This window comes from Peromyscus maniculatus, chromosome X (genome assembly GCF_049852395.1).
Source record: "Peromyscus maniculatus bairdii isolate BWxNUB_F1_BW_parent chromosome X, HU_Pman_BW_mat_3.1, whole genome shotgun sequence".
Classification (NCBI taxonomy): Eukaryota; Metazoa; Chordata; class Mammalia; order Rodentia; family Cricetidae; genus Peromyscus; species Peromyscus maniculatus.
In genome coordinates, this window is record NC_134875.1 from 58,026,435 (window position 1) to 58,042,744 (window position 16,310).

The 16,310-nt window shown below is 41.8% G+C and overlaps 1 protein-coding gene across 14 annotated transcripts in view; it reads left to right on the forward strand.

The window, feature by feature from the left end:
- Nucleotides 1–16,310, forward strand: part of Trmt2b (tRNA methyltransferase 2B) — a 93,459-nt gene that overhangs the window by 37,975 nt on the left and 39,174 nt on the right. For 12 of the 14 annotated variants that reach the window (XM_042268851.2, XM_076562207.1, XM_042268853.2 and 9 more), the window contains one exon: nucleotides 10,209–10,383. In XM_042268851.2, coding sequence (XP_042124785.1) covers nucleotides 10,209–10,341 — 133 coding nt within the window. In that variant the 3' untranslated portion in view covers nucleotides 10,342–10,383. Of the gene's footprint in view, nucleotides 1–10,208; nucleotides 11,523–16,310 lie in introns of those variants that run through there. The other 2 variants (XM_076562200.1, XM_042268855.2) reach the window with 2 other exon arrangements.

Here is a 16,310-nt window from a genome sequence, read left to right on the forward strand (position 1 = left end):
ACAGCTTGGAGGAGTTGCTTCTCTCCTACCATGTGGATCCTGGGGACCAAATTCAGGCCACCTGGCTTGGTGGCAAGCACCTTTATCTACTGAGCCACCTCAGTGGCCCTCCATCTTCTTTGCTGAGACTGGGTCACTGAGTCTGAAGCTGGTCGTTTAAGCTAGACTCACTGGCCAATGAGTCCCTGATACCTGCCTTTCTCTATCTTCTGACCCTCAGCACTAACGTTACAGACCTGTGCTACCACCAAGCTCTGGCATGGGTGCTGTGGATCCAGACATATGTCCTCATAGTTGCAAGCACTTTGTCAGTTGACTTATCTCCCCAGCCCCACATCACATTTTAAACTACTGATCTCTTCATAAACATCTAGACTGTTTCTACTTCAGAGCTCTTGTGATTAAAGCTGCAGGAACCATGGGTGTACATGGGTTTCTGTAATATGCTGACTTCGAATCCTTTAGGTAGATACCCAGGAGCCGTATAGCTGTGTCATATGGTAGTTCTGGTTTTCACTTTGTTTTTGGAGAAACTTCCACATTGATTTCCACAGTAGCTTTACCAATTTATATGCCTACTTGTAGTAAGTAAGGGTACCACATCCTCACCAGCATTCATTTGTTGCCATTTGTTTCCCTATTGTTAGTTATTATGACTGGGATAAGATAGAATCTCAGAGCAGTTAAGAATTTGCAGTTTCCTGATGGCAAGGATGTTGAGCACTTTTGCAAATATTTATCGGCCATTTATATTTCTTCAAGAACTATCAATTAATTCATTAAATGATATTATATAAAAATACTAAAATGATACTACATAATATGCAGTAATCTGTTACTTAACTATGGGAATTTTTATATTAAAAAAGATTTATTTTATGTGTATGAGTGTTTGCCTATGTGCCCAAAGAAGCTAGAAGAAGAGGGTGTTGGATCCTCTGGAACTTGAGTTACAGATGGTCATGAGCTGTCATGTGGGTGCTGGGAACATTACCCAGATCCTCTGCAAGAGCAGAAATCACTCTTAAATGCTGAGCCATCTCTTCATCCCTGGAAATATTTTCTAAGGAGTTAATCATTCAGTGATTTTATTATGTGCACATCATGGTGAATAATTACGTACAAGAAGATGGCTACACTATTGCTAAACTAATCTTACAGGACTCCTGTTTATCTATGCAGTGTCTACCTTCATTATATTATACCATTCAAAGACATGAATTCAAAATGTATGATAGAACTAAGCCAGGAGTGGTGATAAATGTCTATAATCCTAGCACTTCAGAGGTAGAGGCAAGAGAGATCAGCAGTTTAAGGTCATCCATCCTTGGCTACATGGTAAGTTTGAGGCCAGCCTGGGCTACTTGAGGGTCTATCTCAATAAAATAAAAACAAAACATTAAAAATGTATTATAGAACTAAATGTGAGAGTGAAAGCTGAAACTATAGAAATTTTAGAAGAAAACATTTAAAATCTTTATGACCTTGGGTTGGGCAAAGTCTTCTTTAATATGGTATCAAAAGTCCAAAGGAAAAAAATATTAAAATCAAGACAAAACAAAAAACCCTTTTTTATTGCAAATATTACCACCCAGAAAGTGAAAAGACACCCATGGAATGGGAGAAGATACGGCTTGGTATCCAGTGGCCAGACACAAAAGATCACATATTAGGTCAGATGTAGCAACATACATCTGTAACCCCACCTCAATGCTGGGAGGCAGAGACAGGTGGATCCCAGGCCAGCCACCTAGCCAACTGATGAGCTCTAGGTTGAGTGAGACCCTGTCTCAAAAATTAAGATGGAGAGTGGTTGAGGAAGAGATCTGAACATCAACCCTGACTTCCACATGTGCCTTTTTGAGCAAGTGTACCCTCACACACAAATATAAACCATAATATATATTAATATATATATATATATATATATACATTAAATGATTCTTTTTATAGAAAATGCCCAGAATAGACAAGTCTATAGAAACAGAAAGGTTTGTGGCTACCTAGAGCTACTGTGTTTGGGAGTCAAATAAGAGATATGGCTGTTAAGTGGTACATGGGGTCTTACTGGGCTAATGAAAATGTCCCCAAATTGCTGATAGTGGTAAGTGCATGCTCTGAATATACTAACAACCATTGAGCTGTATAAATGGGTGTACTATATGGTATTGAATAATGTTTCAATAAAAGTATGGAGAAAAATCTGAAACTTTTACATAACAAAAAGTACCATAAGCAATTTCACTTATGGAAACCATTTTCAGTAAATATTACAGAACCTTTTCTCAGTCTGTAATCAAGCCCTAGAGGTCAATAAGAAACAGGAAAACTGCACAGTTGCAAAACTAACAGAGCATATGCAAAGGAAGTATTATAAATGTGTTCATGCGTTATGAGATGCTGCTGCCTCCCCCATGAAAATAGAAATATAAGCTGGATGCTTTCATCCCAGCACTCAGAGGGCTCTTAGTACTCAGCCAGCCTGGTCTACAGAATGAGTTCCAGGACAGCCAGGGTTACATAGAAAGACTATGTCAGGAGAAACAGAGAGAATGGAAATGAGAGTTGAAAGTATATTGAAATTAGGCTTGGTGGTACATGCCTGTAATCCAGCACTCAGGATAATGAGGCAGTAGGATTATGAGTATGAGAGCAATTTGAGCTACATAGAAACAGCCTGTCTAAAACCTGTAACAAAGTACATTGAGATACACCTCTCTCTCTCTCTCTCTCTCTCTCTCTCTCTCTCTCTCTCTCTCTCTCTCTCTCTCTCTCTCTCTCTGTGTGTGTATATATGTGTGTGTGCATACACATAAATACACATGAATTTATACAATACATATAAAACATTTGAGAATTTCATAGATACACACAGCACATTTTGATCATATCCAACCTGTTACCCTACACCAGCTCCTTCTAGACCCATGTTCTCTTTTTTTAAATAACCCACTGCGTCCAATTAACACTGCCTGTGTACTCATGGGGCGGTGCTGTCCACTGGCAACCTACCAGGGGCCACATCCCTACAGAAACACTTTTAGCATTCCAAACTGAAAAATACAAGAGTTTGATATGCACTGTTGACATTATGGGGACATTAGAAATAGAAAATGTTGCTGCTATAAATTGAGCACTAATCAGTACAAGTCGGTATCATCCCTTTGGAAGTAAAATTGGCAATGCAGATTACAATTTTAAATATGTGCATACTTGATGACCCAGAATTACATGCCTCAATTAAAAAAATATTTCATTTTATTTTGTGTGTATGAGTGTTTTCCCTGCATGTATGTCTACACGACTTGCATTGATCTCACAGGGGGCAGAAAAGGGCATCAGATCTAGAACTGGAGTTAGAGACGGTTGTGAGCTGCACAGTAGGTGCTGGGAATTGGACCTGGGTCCTCTGGAAGAGCAGCCAGTTTTCTTAATCACTGTGCCATCTCTTCAGCTCCCATTCCACAGATTTTTATCCTGCAGGTCACTTCCAAATATAAAATGACATAAAATTGGTGACTAGAATATTTTAACATCAAAAGAGAAAATATTCCAAAAGTCATCAGAAGAGAACTAGATAAATTATGATCTATCTATATGAGAGAAGACTATACACCACTATGTAGAAAAATATAATATACTGATAATGGAAAATCTTGACAACATGTTCGTTTTCAGCAGCTTTATGGAGATCTTCTTTGTAATTCATACAATTTTACCAATTAAAAAATATACTTCAGGAGCTGGAGAAATGGCTGCTCTTCCAGAGGTCCTGAGTTCAATTCCCAGCAACCACATGGCAGCTCACAAACATCTGTAATGACATCTGGTGCCCTCTCTGGACTGCAGGCATACATGCAGGCAGAACATGGTGTACATAATAAATAAATAAATCTTAAAAAAGTATACTTCGTGGGGCTGTAGAAATAGTTCAGTGGTTAAGAGCATTTGTTGCTCTTGCAGGGGACCCAGGTTTGGTCCCAGTACTTGCATGGCAGCTCACAGCCTTCTGTAATTGTTGGTACAGTGGTGGCACACGCCTTTAATCTCAGAACCTGTGAGTCAGTGACAGTCTGTGAGTTTGAGGCCAGCCTGGTTTGCATACTGAATTCTAGGACAATCAGGACTACCTAATGAGACCACGTCTTCAAAAAATAAAATAAAATAGATTTAAAAGTAGTTAAAATTTGTGTTACATATATTTTACCATTAAATCATTAAAATTATTGCCATTTTTTCCTAAAATGAAAACTTCCTAATTTTCCAAAGTTAGCCCGTTAGAATGTGCTTAAAGAAACTAAATAATTAAAAATATATAAATTATGACATGTCACAACCCTTCTTGAAGTCCAATTCCAGAGGATCAGTCACCCTCTTCTGGCCTATGTGGGTACTGCACACATGATGCACAGACATAGCATCCATACACATAAACTGAAACAAATCTCTTTTTAAATTTAAAATAGATTCTTTTCTCATACAGTATGTCCTGATTATAGTTTCCCCTCCCTCTCCTCCTCCCAGTTCCTCCCTTCCTCCCCTCCTATCCAGATTCACTTCCTTCCTGTCTCATTAGAAAAGAGCAGACTTATAAGCGATAACGACAAAACATGGCAAAGTAAAATAAAAAAGGATGAAGCAAAAACTGTTATCAAAGTTAGACGTGGCAACCCAATGGGAGGAAAAGTCTCAAAAGCAGGTGCAGGACTCAGACACCCATTCGATCTCACAGTGAAGAGCTCCATAAAAAATAGTAAGCTAATAGCTATAATATATACTCAAAGGACCTGGTGCAGACCCACGTAGGCCCCGTGCTTGCCTTTTCAGTCTCTGTGAGCTCACATGCACCTTGCTTAGTTGATTCAGAGGGCCTTGTTCTCCTGGTGTCCTTCATCCCCTCTGATATTCATACATGCAGGCAAAATACCCATGTACATAAACCAAAATGAATCTCTCGTCTTTTCCGAGACAGTGTTTCTCTATATAACAGCCCTGACTGTCCTCGAACTCACAGAGATCCACCTGTTTTTGCATCCTGAGTGCTGGGATTAAAGGCGTGCGCCACCACTTCCTGGCTATGTTTTCTTTAAGTATATAAGTTCAGTAAGTTTTGGTTGGCTGGTTTTCAGCCATCATCACCACCTAAATCCAGAATATTTTTGTCTTCTGAAAAAACACTGTACCTTTTAGCATCCCTGCCTAGCTCCACCCCTCCTTTCTGACCCTAGGCAACCTGTAACGTGTCTTCTATCTATAGATTTACCTGGCATATCTCATTGAACTCATTGAATTGAATTGTGTCATATATTCTGTGGTTCTTTGCATCTTCTTTCACTTAGCATAATGTATGTGATGTTCATCTGTGTTTAAACATTTATTGGTCCTTCGTTTTCTTTTTGGCCTTCAAAGGGAATAATATTGTATGTATATATTGTCTCTCACTTATCTGCTCATGGGTTGATGGCTTTTATAAATAATGTTGCAATGAATATTCATGTGCCAGTTTTTCTTCCATTTCTCTTTGAGAGAGACCTAGGAGGGGAATTGCTGGGCCATATGGTAACTAGTTTAACCTTTTGAGGAACCTCAGTTGGTTTTCCAAACAGCTGCCCTATTGTACCAACAGTAGTATATGAGCATTCCACTTTCTCTGTTTCTTCTGTATCTTCACCAAGTCTTGTTATTGGCTTTAAAAAAAAAATCTATTTTGCGGCACTGGCAATGAAGCCAGGACCACTTTCGTGCTAGTCAGGTATTCTTCCAGTGAGGTATAGCCTAAGATCTGGTTGATGCCTTTTTTTTTTTCTTAAAATGCCAGTTCATGGAAAGTAGTATATCACTGTGGTTTTTGTTTTCATTTCCCCAGTGGCTAAAGATTGTTAAGTGTTTTTTGTTTGTTTTTGTTTTTCTGAGACAGTGTTTCTCCCTATAACCGGGCCTGTCCTGGACCTCACTCTGTAGACCAGGCCTGCTTCTGCCCCCTAAGTGCTGGGATTAAAGGCATGTGCCACCACCTCTCGGCCAAGTGTTTTTTGTTTTTTTTTTAATATATCTTTTTGAATTTTTCTTTGGAGACAGCATCTCATGTATAAAGCTGGCCCAGATTGACCTTGAGTTTGTGGTCTGTCTTCATCTCCCGAGTGCTGGAATCACTGGCATGCGCCACCGCATCTGGTTATGAAGTGCTGAGGAAGGACTCAGGCTTTGTGCATGCCTGACTAGCACTCTACCAGTGGAGTTGCTTTCCTGTTAGTCAGTTGTAAATCTCTAGATATTTACAAGGTAACAAGATTCGGATCTTATGGCCGTCTTTTGTTGCGGGCCGCAGGAATATATCATAAGAACTCAGCTGGTTATGGCAAAGTCACTACCTGGAGGGATCATGGAATTCCTCCAGAGGAAGCCAAATCCCAAGGAGTTTTTGATGTTACTTGGCTTGTTATATATCAGCTGTATTCTGTTATGAAAATCATGTGTGCCTTCATAGCTTTCCCAATTGACTTTCCCCTAAGAAGGACTAACAGTGTAGACTGAGCACTCTCTGGACATACACATTCCAGGTAATTTGGAGAACAGCCTCAGGGAAAGGCTTTCTCTGGAATCAAATATCTCCCTTGGCCACTTTCAAGGACTACAGGAAACACCACCCAGGTGGGCGCCCATTGTTAGTCCCAGGTGGACTAACAACGATAACAACCCACAGGCGAGTCTCCTGACTTAAGGTAAATTCCACAAGGGGACACCGCCTAGGTCAGGTAGACATTAAGTAATAGCTTTATACAATTTAGCTCAGACCCCTCCTTTCTTACAGCCTTACTAACTTTATAGACCTCTAACTACTTACCTAACCACTTCTAGGAATTTTTAGATAACCTTCTGTGCTAACAGCTATGCTCAGCCAGAGCTCCCAGTTCAAGTCTCCCTGTAATTATCATTATTGGTAGCATCCGGCCAGGCCCATCACCGGATGGAGGAAAGTACCTTATCAGAGATACCTCTGTACTCTCTAAGAACAGACTTAAGCATCCAGTTTACCTGGTTGAGAAGGCCTGGCGGATGTGTCAATTAAGCCTATTCTTATCACCCCTCCATTTGACCCTGGAAGCCTGGCTTTGCACTGCTAAGGAAATACTGCTTGTAAGTATATATATACCAGAATTCCCAGGGCAGGAGAGGACAGAGAAGAGAGAAGAGAATGGAAGAACTAGATGGGTAAGAACTTGAGAGGAACGAACTGAGATGGGGAAGAACTAGATTAAAGAGCTAAAAGAGAGGACTAGAGGAAAGAGATAGAAGATGAGGAAGAGCCAGATGGGGAAGAACAAGATGAAGAAGAGCCAGATGAGAGAGAAGGAGACGGGAGAGGAGCTGATAGGGGAAAGAACTAGATAGATGAGAACCTAGAAGGGACAGAACTAGATGAAGGAATTAAGGTAGAACTTAGAGGGGACAGTAGATAAATATAGAAAAATCAGGCAAGAAAGGAGCTAGACATGAGAACAGAACTAAAGCTGTGTATAAAGGATGTTATGCCAGAGGAATTAAAGCGAATGGACCAACGAACTCGGCGTGCGTAGACTGATTTACCGACCCTAAAGAATAGATCCTCAGCTGGTTGATAGAGCCTTCCGCGGACCCTGAGAGGGGACTATTGAGGGGCTGGACCCCCCATAGTCCTCGATAGTCTTTAACTGGGTTGACTTTTTACTGTTGAATTTTTAGAATTCTTCTGTGTGTCTGATAGAAGTCCCTTGTCAAGTATATGAATTGAAAAACATTCCTCCCTTTCTGCTTGTTCTCTCTTTGCTTCCTGTGTGTATGTCTCTGTTTGTGTTCATGAATATTGCTAGACATCAAATGCAGGACCTCATACAAGCCAGTGAATTAGAATATTCTACGGCTGCTAAGCTACATCCTCAATTCCTCCTCCTTCCATTCCTCCTCTTCCTCCTCTCCCTTCCCCTCCTCTTCCTCCTTCCCCTTCTGTCTTTTAGAGACATGGTCTCTCTGTGTAGCAGTCCTGGCTGTCCTGGAACTCACTCTGTAGACTAGGCTGGCCTTGAACTCACAGAGATCTTCCTGCCTCTGCCTCCGAGTGCTGGGATTAAAGGTGTGCACTACAATGCGTGGATCAATGCATTGTGGCTTTTGATTTAAGTTCTAAGATAATGTTGTAACTAAGTAGAACTAGTAAGCTATAGAATTGTCCATATAATAGATTACTTTAAAGGATGAGAAGGGCATGTATTTTGTTTGCTTCTATTTTCATAGAGAGCCCCTGGTCAGTTATATGAGACACTGATAACAAGAAAAATGAAACTGAGCTAGAGAGGTGGCTCTGCACTTAACAAGAATGTACTGCTTTTGCAGAGGAACTGAGTCTCATCACTGCACCCTGTGATTCAGGCTCCACTAGCATCCAGCACCTCTGGCTTCCATGGACAACCCTTCACATGCGCATGCGCATGCGCATGCATGCTTACATACATGATGAAAAAGTCAATCTTGAAAAATGAAGTCATATTTGCAGGAAATTTGATGAACTGGACATCATTCTGATAAGCGAAATAAGCCAATCTTAGGAAGACAAATGCCAAATGTTTGCTCTTGTACATGGAACCTGCATTATAAATATTTGTGCACAAATGTGTGTGTTTCTGTCTAGGTCATAAAACAGCAAGGCAATCTTAAGGGACTGTGATAAGCAGAAGAGGGGAGTCCCTGGGGGAAGGAAGGAACTCAGTCAGAGAGGCAGGAAGCACAGGGTAGGGTAGAGGAGGAGGAAAGTAAATGATATATGATATATCTGTATAAAAATACCACTTTGTATGTTACCTTTGAAAATTACTTAACAGAAGGACCCCCTTCAGAAACAGAGCCCAGTAACAATTTTCTCTGTCTAGAAAGAGCTGGGGAGAGGGCTGTAGAGCTGGCTAAAGGGTTGAGAGTACGTGATGCTCTTACAGACTTGGCTTTGGTTTCCAGTACCCACATGCTGGTTCGTAACCATGGGCAACTCCAATTTCTGGGGACCCGATGCCCTCTTCTGACTTCCTCGGGCACCAGGCATGCATGTGGTGCGCATACATACATACAGGCAAAGCACTCATACACATAAACATTAAATAAATCTAAAAAGTATTTTAGAAAGAAAGAACTGGGGACATATGAGAGATGGGAAAGTAAATTAATTACCTTGTGTACCTTTTAATGCTATTTCATTTTGACTCAGATGAAAGAATTCATTATATTATACATTATATTTAATAACAATGAATTTTAAAATGCAGTGGTTAAAATGAAACCTAGAATTAAGCTAGCACACTGAGAAAATTTCTAAACATGGCCTCAAAAAGGCAAGACAGTTTAAATCTATAAGATACTATGTACATATGGTAGAAAAAGTCTGAGTGCAAAAGTATAAAAGAATGGGTATAAATTGATACAACCTTTTTAGAAGAGTTTAATGGTGGGTACATGTCTTAGGGTTTTGTGAATGTAAGCTGTGATGTTTGATACTATATATTACAGATATATAAATTATATATCTGGTATGTGTATACGTGTATGCACATGCACTGGGTTCAAATCCAGAAATTTGTACATGCTAATCATGTGCTCTAAATCAGAGACTGAGATTTATCTCTAGCTAATTGGATACATTTTTATGTGCATGCGTGTGTGCAGCACATGTGTGCATGTGCCGAAGGACAACCTAAAGGTGTTGTTTCTTAGGAACCATCTGCCTTGTGTTTTGAGACAGAGTCTCTCACTAGCCTGGATTTCACCTGGTAGGCTAGGTTGGCTGCCACTGAGCCCCAGGGATCTGCCTGGTTTTGCATCCCTAGAACTGGATTACAACAAGCATATGCCAACACACTTTACATTCTGACATGGATTCTGGGCATTGAACTCAGAAGCCTTGTCAACGAAAGCATGTTTGCAGTCCTTTAGATACATTATGATTTAATGTTTATGGCTTATGATGCTTGTGTTGGGCCATAACCTCACTGTAAGTTGAACCTTTGTACTCCAGTGAGGAAGATGGATAAGCAAAACAGTTACATGAAAATAATGAGCAGTGGAGATGAGAGACCCCTGGGCCGGCCTGTGTGACTACAGAGGAAGGACTTCAATTGTAAGCAGCTGAGTTCTGGTAGTTTCCTCTCTTTGTTTTTGTGAGCTGATGTTATGGTCTATTTCTGCAGGCTATGCTGTCCTCCAAACTCTGCTAAGAAGCTCCTCGGTGAACCTTTTGTCCTGAGACAAGCTGTACCTGTGGATTTGTTTCCCCACACCCCACACTGTGAGCTGGTACTCCTCTTCACTCGAGAAGACTAGGAGACTGCAGGCTTGTAAGGATGACGTTTCAGAGACGTCCAGGTTTGGCATGTTGCTGCATTGGAGCCCAAGGATGTATCATCAGGGGAAGCAGTCTTTGTGTTCTGAGCAAGAAGAACATAGCTGGCCGCCTCCTCTGAGGCAGATTGAACTATAGCTTGTCGTATTCCTTTGGGATTACCCATATTTGCCTAGCTTTGAATGCCCCTAACTCCTTGGACTTTTTACAAAGCAAAATCAGGGCCTAGGGAGATTGCTAAGTGGATAAAGTGCTTATTGCACATGTACAAGTGCCTGAGTTTGCAACTCCAGCATTCACATACAAATAACAGGTCATAGTGGCACACGGCTGCTCTTGCAGGGCTGGGAAGTGGAGGCGGGGATCCTGGGAGCTTTCCTGACCAGCCAATCTAGCTAATAAGTGTACTCCAGGTTCCGTGAGAGACCCTGTCTCCAAAAAGGGAGTTGGAACATGATATCAACCTCTGGCCTCCACAAGTGTAATCATAGACACACACACACACACACACACACACACACACACACACACACCCCACACACATTATACACACACAAAATAGACAAAGTTGTGTAGTGATTATAGGATAGTTGGGGTTTCTAGACTTTGACACTTCGAGAATGTCCTTTGATTTTTTTTTTTTTTTGAGCTGAGGATCGAACCCAGGGCCTTGGGCTTGCTAGGCAAGCACTCTAAATCCCCAACCCTAGAATATCCTTTGACAATGTAGTTATGTCCAGGGCAGGAGAAATGGCTCAGTATTCACAAGCACATGCTGCTCTCCAGAAGGCTTGAGTTTGATTCCTAGTATCCATGTCAGACTGCTCAGAACTGCCTGTAGCTGTAGGTTCAGGGGATCCAGTGCCCTCTTTGGATCTCCATGGACACTGCACTCACATGTATAAACCCACACTCCCCCACATGTAAATACACATAATTTAAATTTTTTTTAAAAAGGAAAATATGGTTATCTCTAGGAGTAATAATACCATTTATCTTTTACCTGTAGAAGAATTGTTCAGTAGAGATACCCAGAGGGGTTAAGAAATTCTCAAAGTAGGGCTTGAATACTTATGATTGTGCTGAGTATTATGGGTGAAGACAGTGCCAGAAGTCTATAGTAATCCACTATGTACTATAATAAAGTAGATATTGGAACTAACTATATTCACTCATCTCTAGTCCTTGAACCTTTCAATTCTGGAGTTGTCCTTCCTTCCCCTCTCCCATAGGATTTTCCAAGGTCTGCCTAATGTTTGGTGATATGTCTCTGCATGTGTTTCCGTCAGTTGCTGGGTGAAGCCTCTCTGATGATAATTGAGCTAGGCAAGTACAGCAGAATATCATTAGATGCCATTTCATTGATTTTTTTTTTCCCAGTCATCTTTGGTTCTACCTTAGGTCTCCGGGCTGTCCAGCCTCTGGGTCCTGAAGGCTGCACCTCTTAATCCTTCCAAACAGTTTATCAACTGGGGACTAAGCATGCAAATATATGAGCCTATGGGGGGCATTATCATTCAAACCACCACAGGATGTCATGTATTCCAGGTTGTCCTCCAACACACAATGCAACCAAGAATGACCTTGAGCTTCTGATCATCTTGCCTCTATCTCCTGAGTTTTGCTTCAATTACACATGTGTACAACCATATGCAATTTTTTTAAAGATTTATTTATTTATTATGTATACAGCATGTATGACTGCAGGCCAGAAGAGGACACCAGATCTAATTACAGACGGCTGTGAGCCACCATGTGGTTGCTGGGAATTGAACTCAGGACCTCTGGAAGAGCAGTCAGTGCTCTTAACCTCTGAGCCATCTCTCCAGCCCCCCATATGCAATTTTTATGTCATGCTGGAGAATTGAACCCAGGACTTTGCCTGTGCTAAGCAAACACTCTATCAATAGAGGTACACTTCCAACTAGTTTTTGTTGGTGTTTTGAATCAAGGTTTCACTTAGCCCAGGCTGGCCTCAAACTCCTTATGTAGCTAAGGCTGATCTTTACCCCTCAAATTATATTAAATTATATTATGGATGTGTGCCACTACTCCCCGCGAATGCTGTGCATTGTTTTTGGAGATACTCATGTGCAGCACCAAGAAGAGACATGGAAGTTCCAGAGCACAACATATTATACATTCACAGTGTTAGAATAGGAGATATGCCACAGTCCATATAGGGAAGACACCAGAATAATCGGGAGGCAGAAGGCAGATGTAAGGGAAAGGTTTGGGCAGTGTTCTTTATTGGGTTTTCCTCAAGAAAGGCAGGGAAAGGACAACAGTTTATGATTGACTCCTTTGAGCAGTTTTGGCAGGCTTTGAGCTATAGGGGTCATCTCTAGTTGGCTGCTACCTGGCCCTGGGATACTAAAGGTAGAAGAATATTGCCTTTCTGGATATTCATGGCAGTTCCAGGAAGTATGATCTAAAATGGTTGTTTTATTCTCCAGAGTTGTTGTTTAGATCTGGGAACGTTCCTGAAGGCCCACGTGTCAAAAGCTTGTTCTTAGCTTGTGGCACCATTGGGAGGTAATAGAGCTCGTAGGTGGTAGGGTCTAGTGCAGTGGTTCTCAACCTTCCTAATGCTTCAGCCTTTGATTATAGTTCCTCATGTTGTGGTGACCCCCAACCATAAAAATTATTTCCGTTGCTGCTTCATAACTGTGATTTTGCTACTGTTACAAATCTGATATGTGACCCTTGTGAAAGGGATTGAGACCCAGTTTGAGAACCGCTGATGTAGTGGAAGGAAGTTAGATTATTGAGAGGGATATTGGGATCCTGCTCCTTTCCTTTGCCTCTCTTTCCTTCCTGTTTATCATGAGGTGATGAGCTTTTTCTCCACCCTCTGTTCCCTTGTCCTGATATTTTGACTTGCTACCAGCCCTAAAGCAATGGGCTAAATGATTGTGGTCCAGAAATATGAGCCAAAACAAACTTCCAAGTTGTTTATCTGAGTTTATCATGGTTATCATGGTTCAGTGATGGAAGCTGGCTAACATATAGCTTTGGGCTCAGCCCTTGCTATCTCTAAGAATTGACTAGCCCTGGGGGAAGGGGCACAATCTTTAGCCAGAAGGTTAATCAAGATGTCAAAACAACATTGTATACAGAAATGCACACAGTACACAGGACAGTACATATTCATTTAAAAACATTAGAAGGGAGCTGGGCTCGGAGGCTCATGCCTGTAATCCCAGTACTTGAAAGGCTGATGCAGCAGAGTAGCTGTGAGTTCAAGGCCAGTCTGGACTACATACAGATTCATTGTTTTGGGGAAAAGCTCAGGGATCAGTATTCTTTTCTTCCTTTAAATTCTTTTTCATAACACATATTTACTATACATGTCGTATTTCATAAGTGTGTTTTTTTGTTTTGTTTTGTTTTAATGTTCCAGTTCTTTTTTTTCTCTAGGCTGTTGCTCTTAGAGATTTCTTTAACAACGGTTTGTCCTTATGCAGTGCACATGATACCATTACATCCGGACATCTTCATTCAAAACTATATTTGTATGCTGGCCATCTCTTTCCTGCAAAACCTCCTTACTCCATTCACGTTCATCCCCTTGGATCACCTAGAGTTTTCGATTCTACTCTTAGGTCATAGATGTATATTTCAAATCTATGAACCACAGATGAGAGAAAATATGGTATTTGTCTTTCTGAGACAGGCTTAATCTGCCTAACATTCATCTGCCTGCAAACTATAAAGTATTCTTATGTATGGTTGAAAACATTCAGTTGTATAGCCTTTATCAATTCCTCTGCTTTTGGACATGACGTATTAATATTCTTAACATGTACCCTCCATACGTCTAATGTGCAGTCAAGGCTGAGAACCGGTACTCTAGAGGTGGGCCTTCACTTTCCCAGTGTGTTCTTTGGACCAGCAGCTTTGGCATGACTTGAGCCCGTTAGAGGCACAGCGTTTTAGACGTCATTCAGCTGAATTAGCTCCTCTGGGGCTGGCATCCAGAGATCTGTGTTTTACCATCACTTCCTGGTGATGCTGATACACACTCGAGTTACAGAACCACTAACGCTCAGCCTTGGTTGCACACAAAACACCGAAGGACCTTTTATTACATTCGTTTGTATGTTTGTTTATATGTGTGTACATGTGTGTGGGGGTCAGAGGACCACTTGTGGGAGTTCATTTTCTCCTTCCACTGTGTAGATACCAGGGATGGAACTCAGATCATCAGTGTTGGTGGCAAACACCGTTATCCTCTGAGCTATGTCGCTCGCCCCTAAAGACCTCTTCAAACAGGCTCTTGACCGTAACATCTTCAGCAATTTCTGTGTCATACATTCTGAGTGTGGCCTCAGCACCGTTAGTTTCAAAGTTTCCCATACAACTTGCCCGTGTGTATGTGTGGGGTGGGAATCCTTGTCTCAGGTTTTTGTCTCCAAGGTGGTGTTGATGTGATGGATAAAAGTGCATAACAGGTTGCAGATACTCTTTCTCACTAGACCCAGCCAGGACTTCTTATAGTGCCTTGTATCCCTGGGAAGCATTTATTTTTGCATGTCTTTCATAGTCGTTTGGGTGGGTGTGCTGGTAAGCTTTTTGTTTTGTTTGTCAGCTTGACACAAAGTAGAGTAATGTGGGAAGAGGGAACCGCAATTGAAGAATTGCATTCATCAGACTGACCTGTGAGCATGTCTGTGGGGCATTTTCCTGATTGATGATTACTGTGGGCAGATGAGCCCACTGCGGGTGGTCTCCTCCCTGCAGGTGGTCCTAGGTTGTATAGGAAAGCAAAGTGGGCAAGCCAGAGAGCAAATGAGTAAGCAGCAGTCCTTTGTGGCCTCCCCTGACTTCCTCCATCTGTAAGCTATAATTAACTCTCTCCTCCCCAAGTTACTTCTAGTCACGTGGTCACGGCCTTTCTCTCAGCAGTAGAAAACAAACAAGGACAGCATGGGAGAAATGGGGTTTCATACCATCAGTTGCTAGTAATTGTAGACGAGCCATAAAATTAACCCTCATCCACTCGTGGGAGAAGTGAGGTCACGTTCATCTGAAAGTAGGACAGGTGTTTTAAGGATTTATCCTCAGTTACTTCCCGTCTTTTAGAACTGGCTGCTTCTCATTAATCTCATTTTAAACTTGCTGAAGGCAGGCAGGATAGCTCAGCAGATAAAGGCGCTTGCTGCCAAGGCAGGTAATCAAAGAGTTCAATTCCCAGGACCCACCTGGTTGTCCTCTGAGCCCCGCCTGCATGCCCTCTGAATTCCTAAATGAATGTAAAGAAAGAGGTCCGTTTTAAAAGGTCAAGTTGCTGAACTGTCAAGTGCCAGTTGTGCCGTGGCTCCTTTCTCTGTTTGTGGTTGGTTTGAGACCGGGTCTTGCTCTGTAACCCTGGTTAGTATCCTCCTGCCTCAGCTTCTCTAGTGCTGGCATTGCAGGCGCGAAGCACCGCTGTCTGCTTCTGCCATTGCTCTTCCGTCAGTTTTGGAGTTTGAGCTGCCACAGGGTCCCCAGGCCTCGCTGCGCGTTCTGACCACTTGTATTGCATACATCCAGCGTATGTGTGTGCTCATGCCGCCCCTTGCATGTGGAGGTCAGAGGACAGTTTGTAGAAGTCACTTCTCTCCTTCCACCCTGTGGGCCCTGGGATTGAACTCAGGTAGTCAGGTTTGGCAGCCATTTTGAAGGCCCTCCTGTGATGCTTTTAAAAATCCTTCTAGTTTGCTGTCGCTAGAAATGTAGAGGAACACGTTTGTGCCATTCCACAATGTCAGAATTTATTGACTAAATTCATGAGGTTTAGCAGTTTCAATGACAATTCGTCACAAAACCTACCTACCTTGGAAGCCTGGGTGAGGTGAATGCAAGTTCTTTTATTCCAGTCTTATTCACTAAGTCTCATATTATACAACATACAATAAATATATCGATATATCTCTGTGTATGTGTATGGGTTACAGAATGAATACGA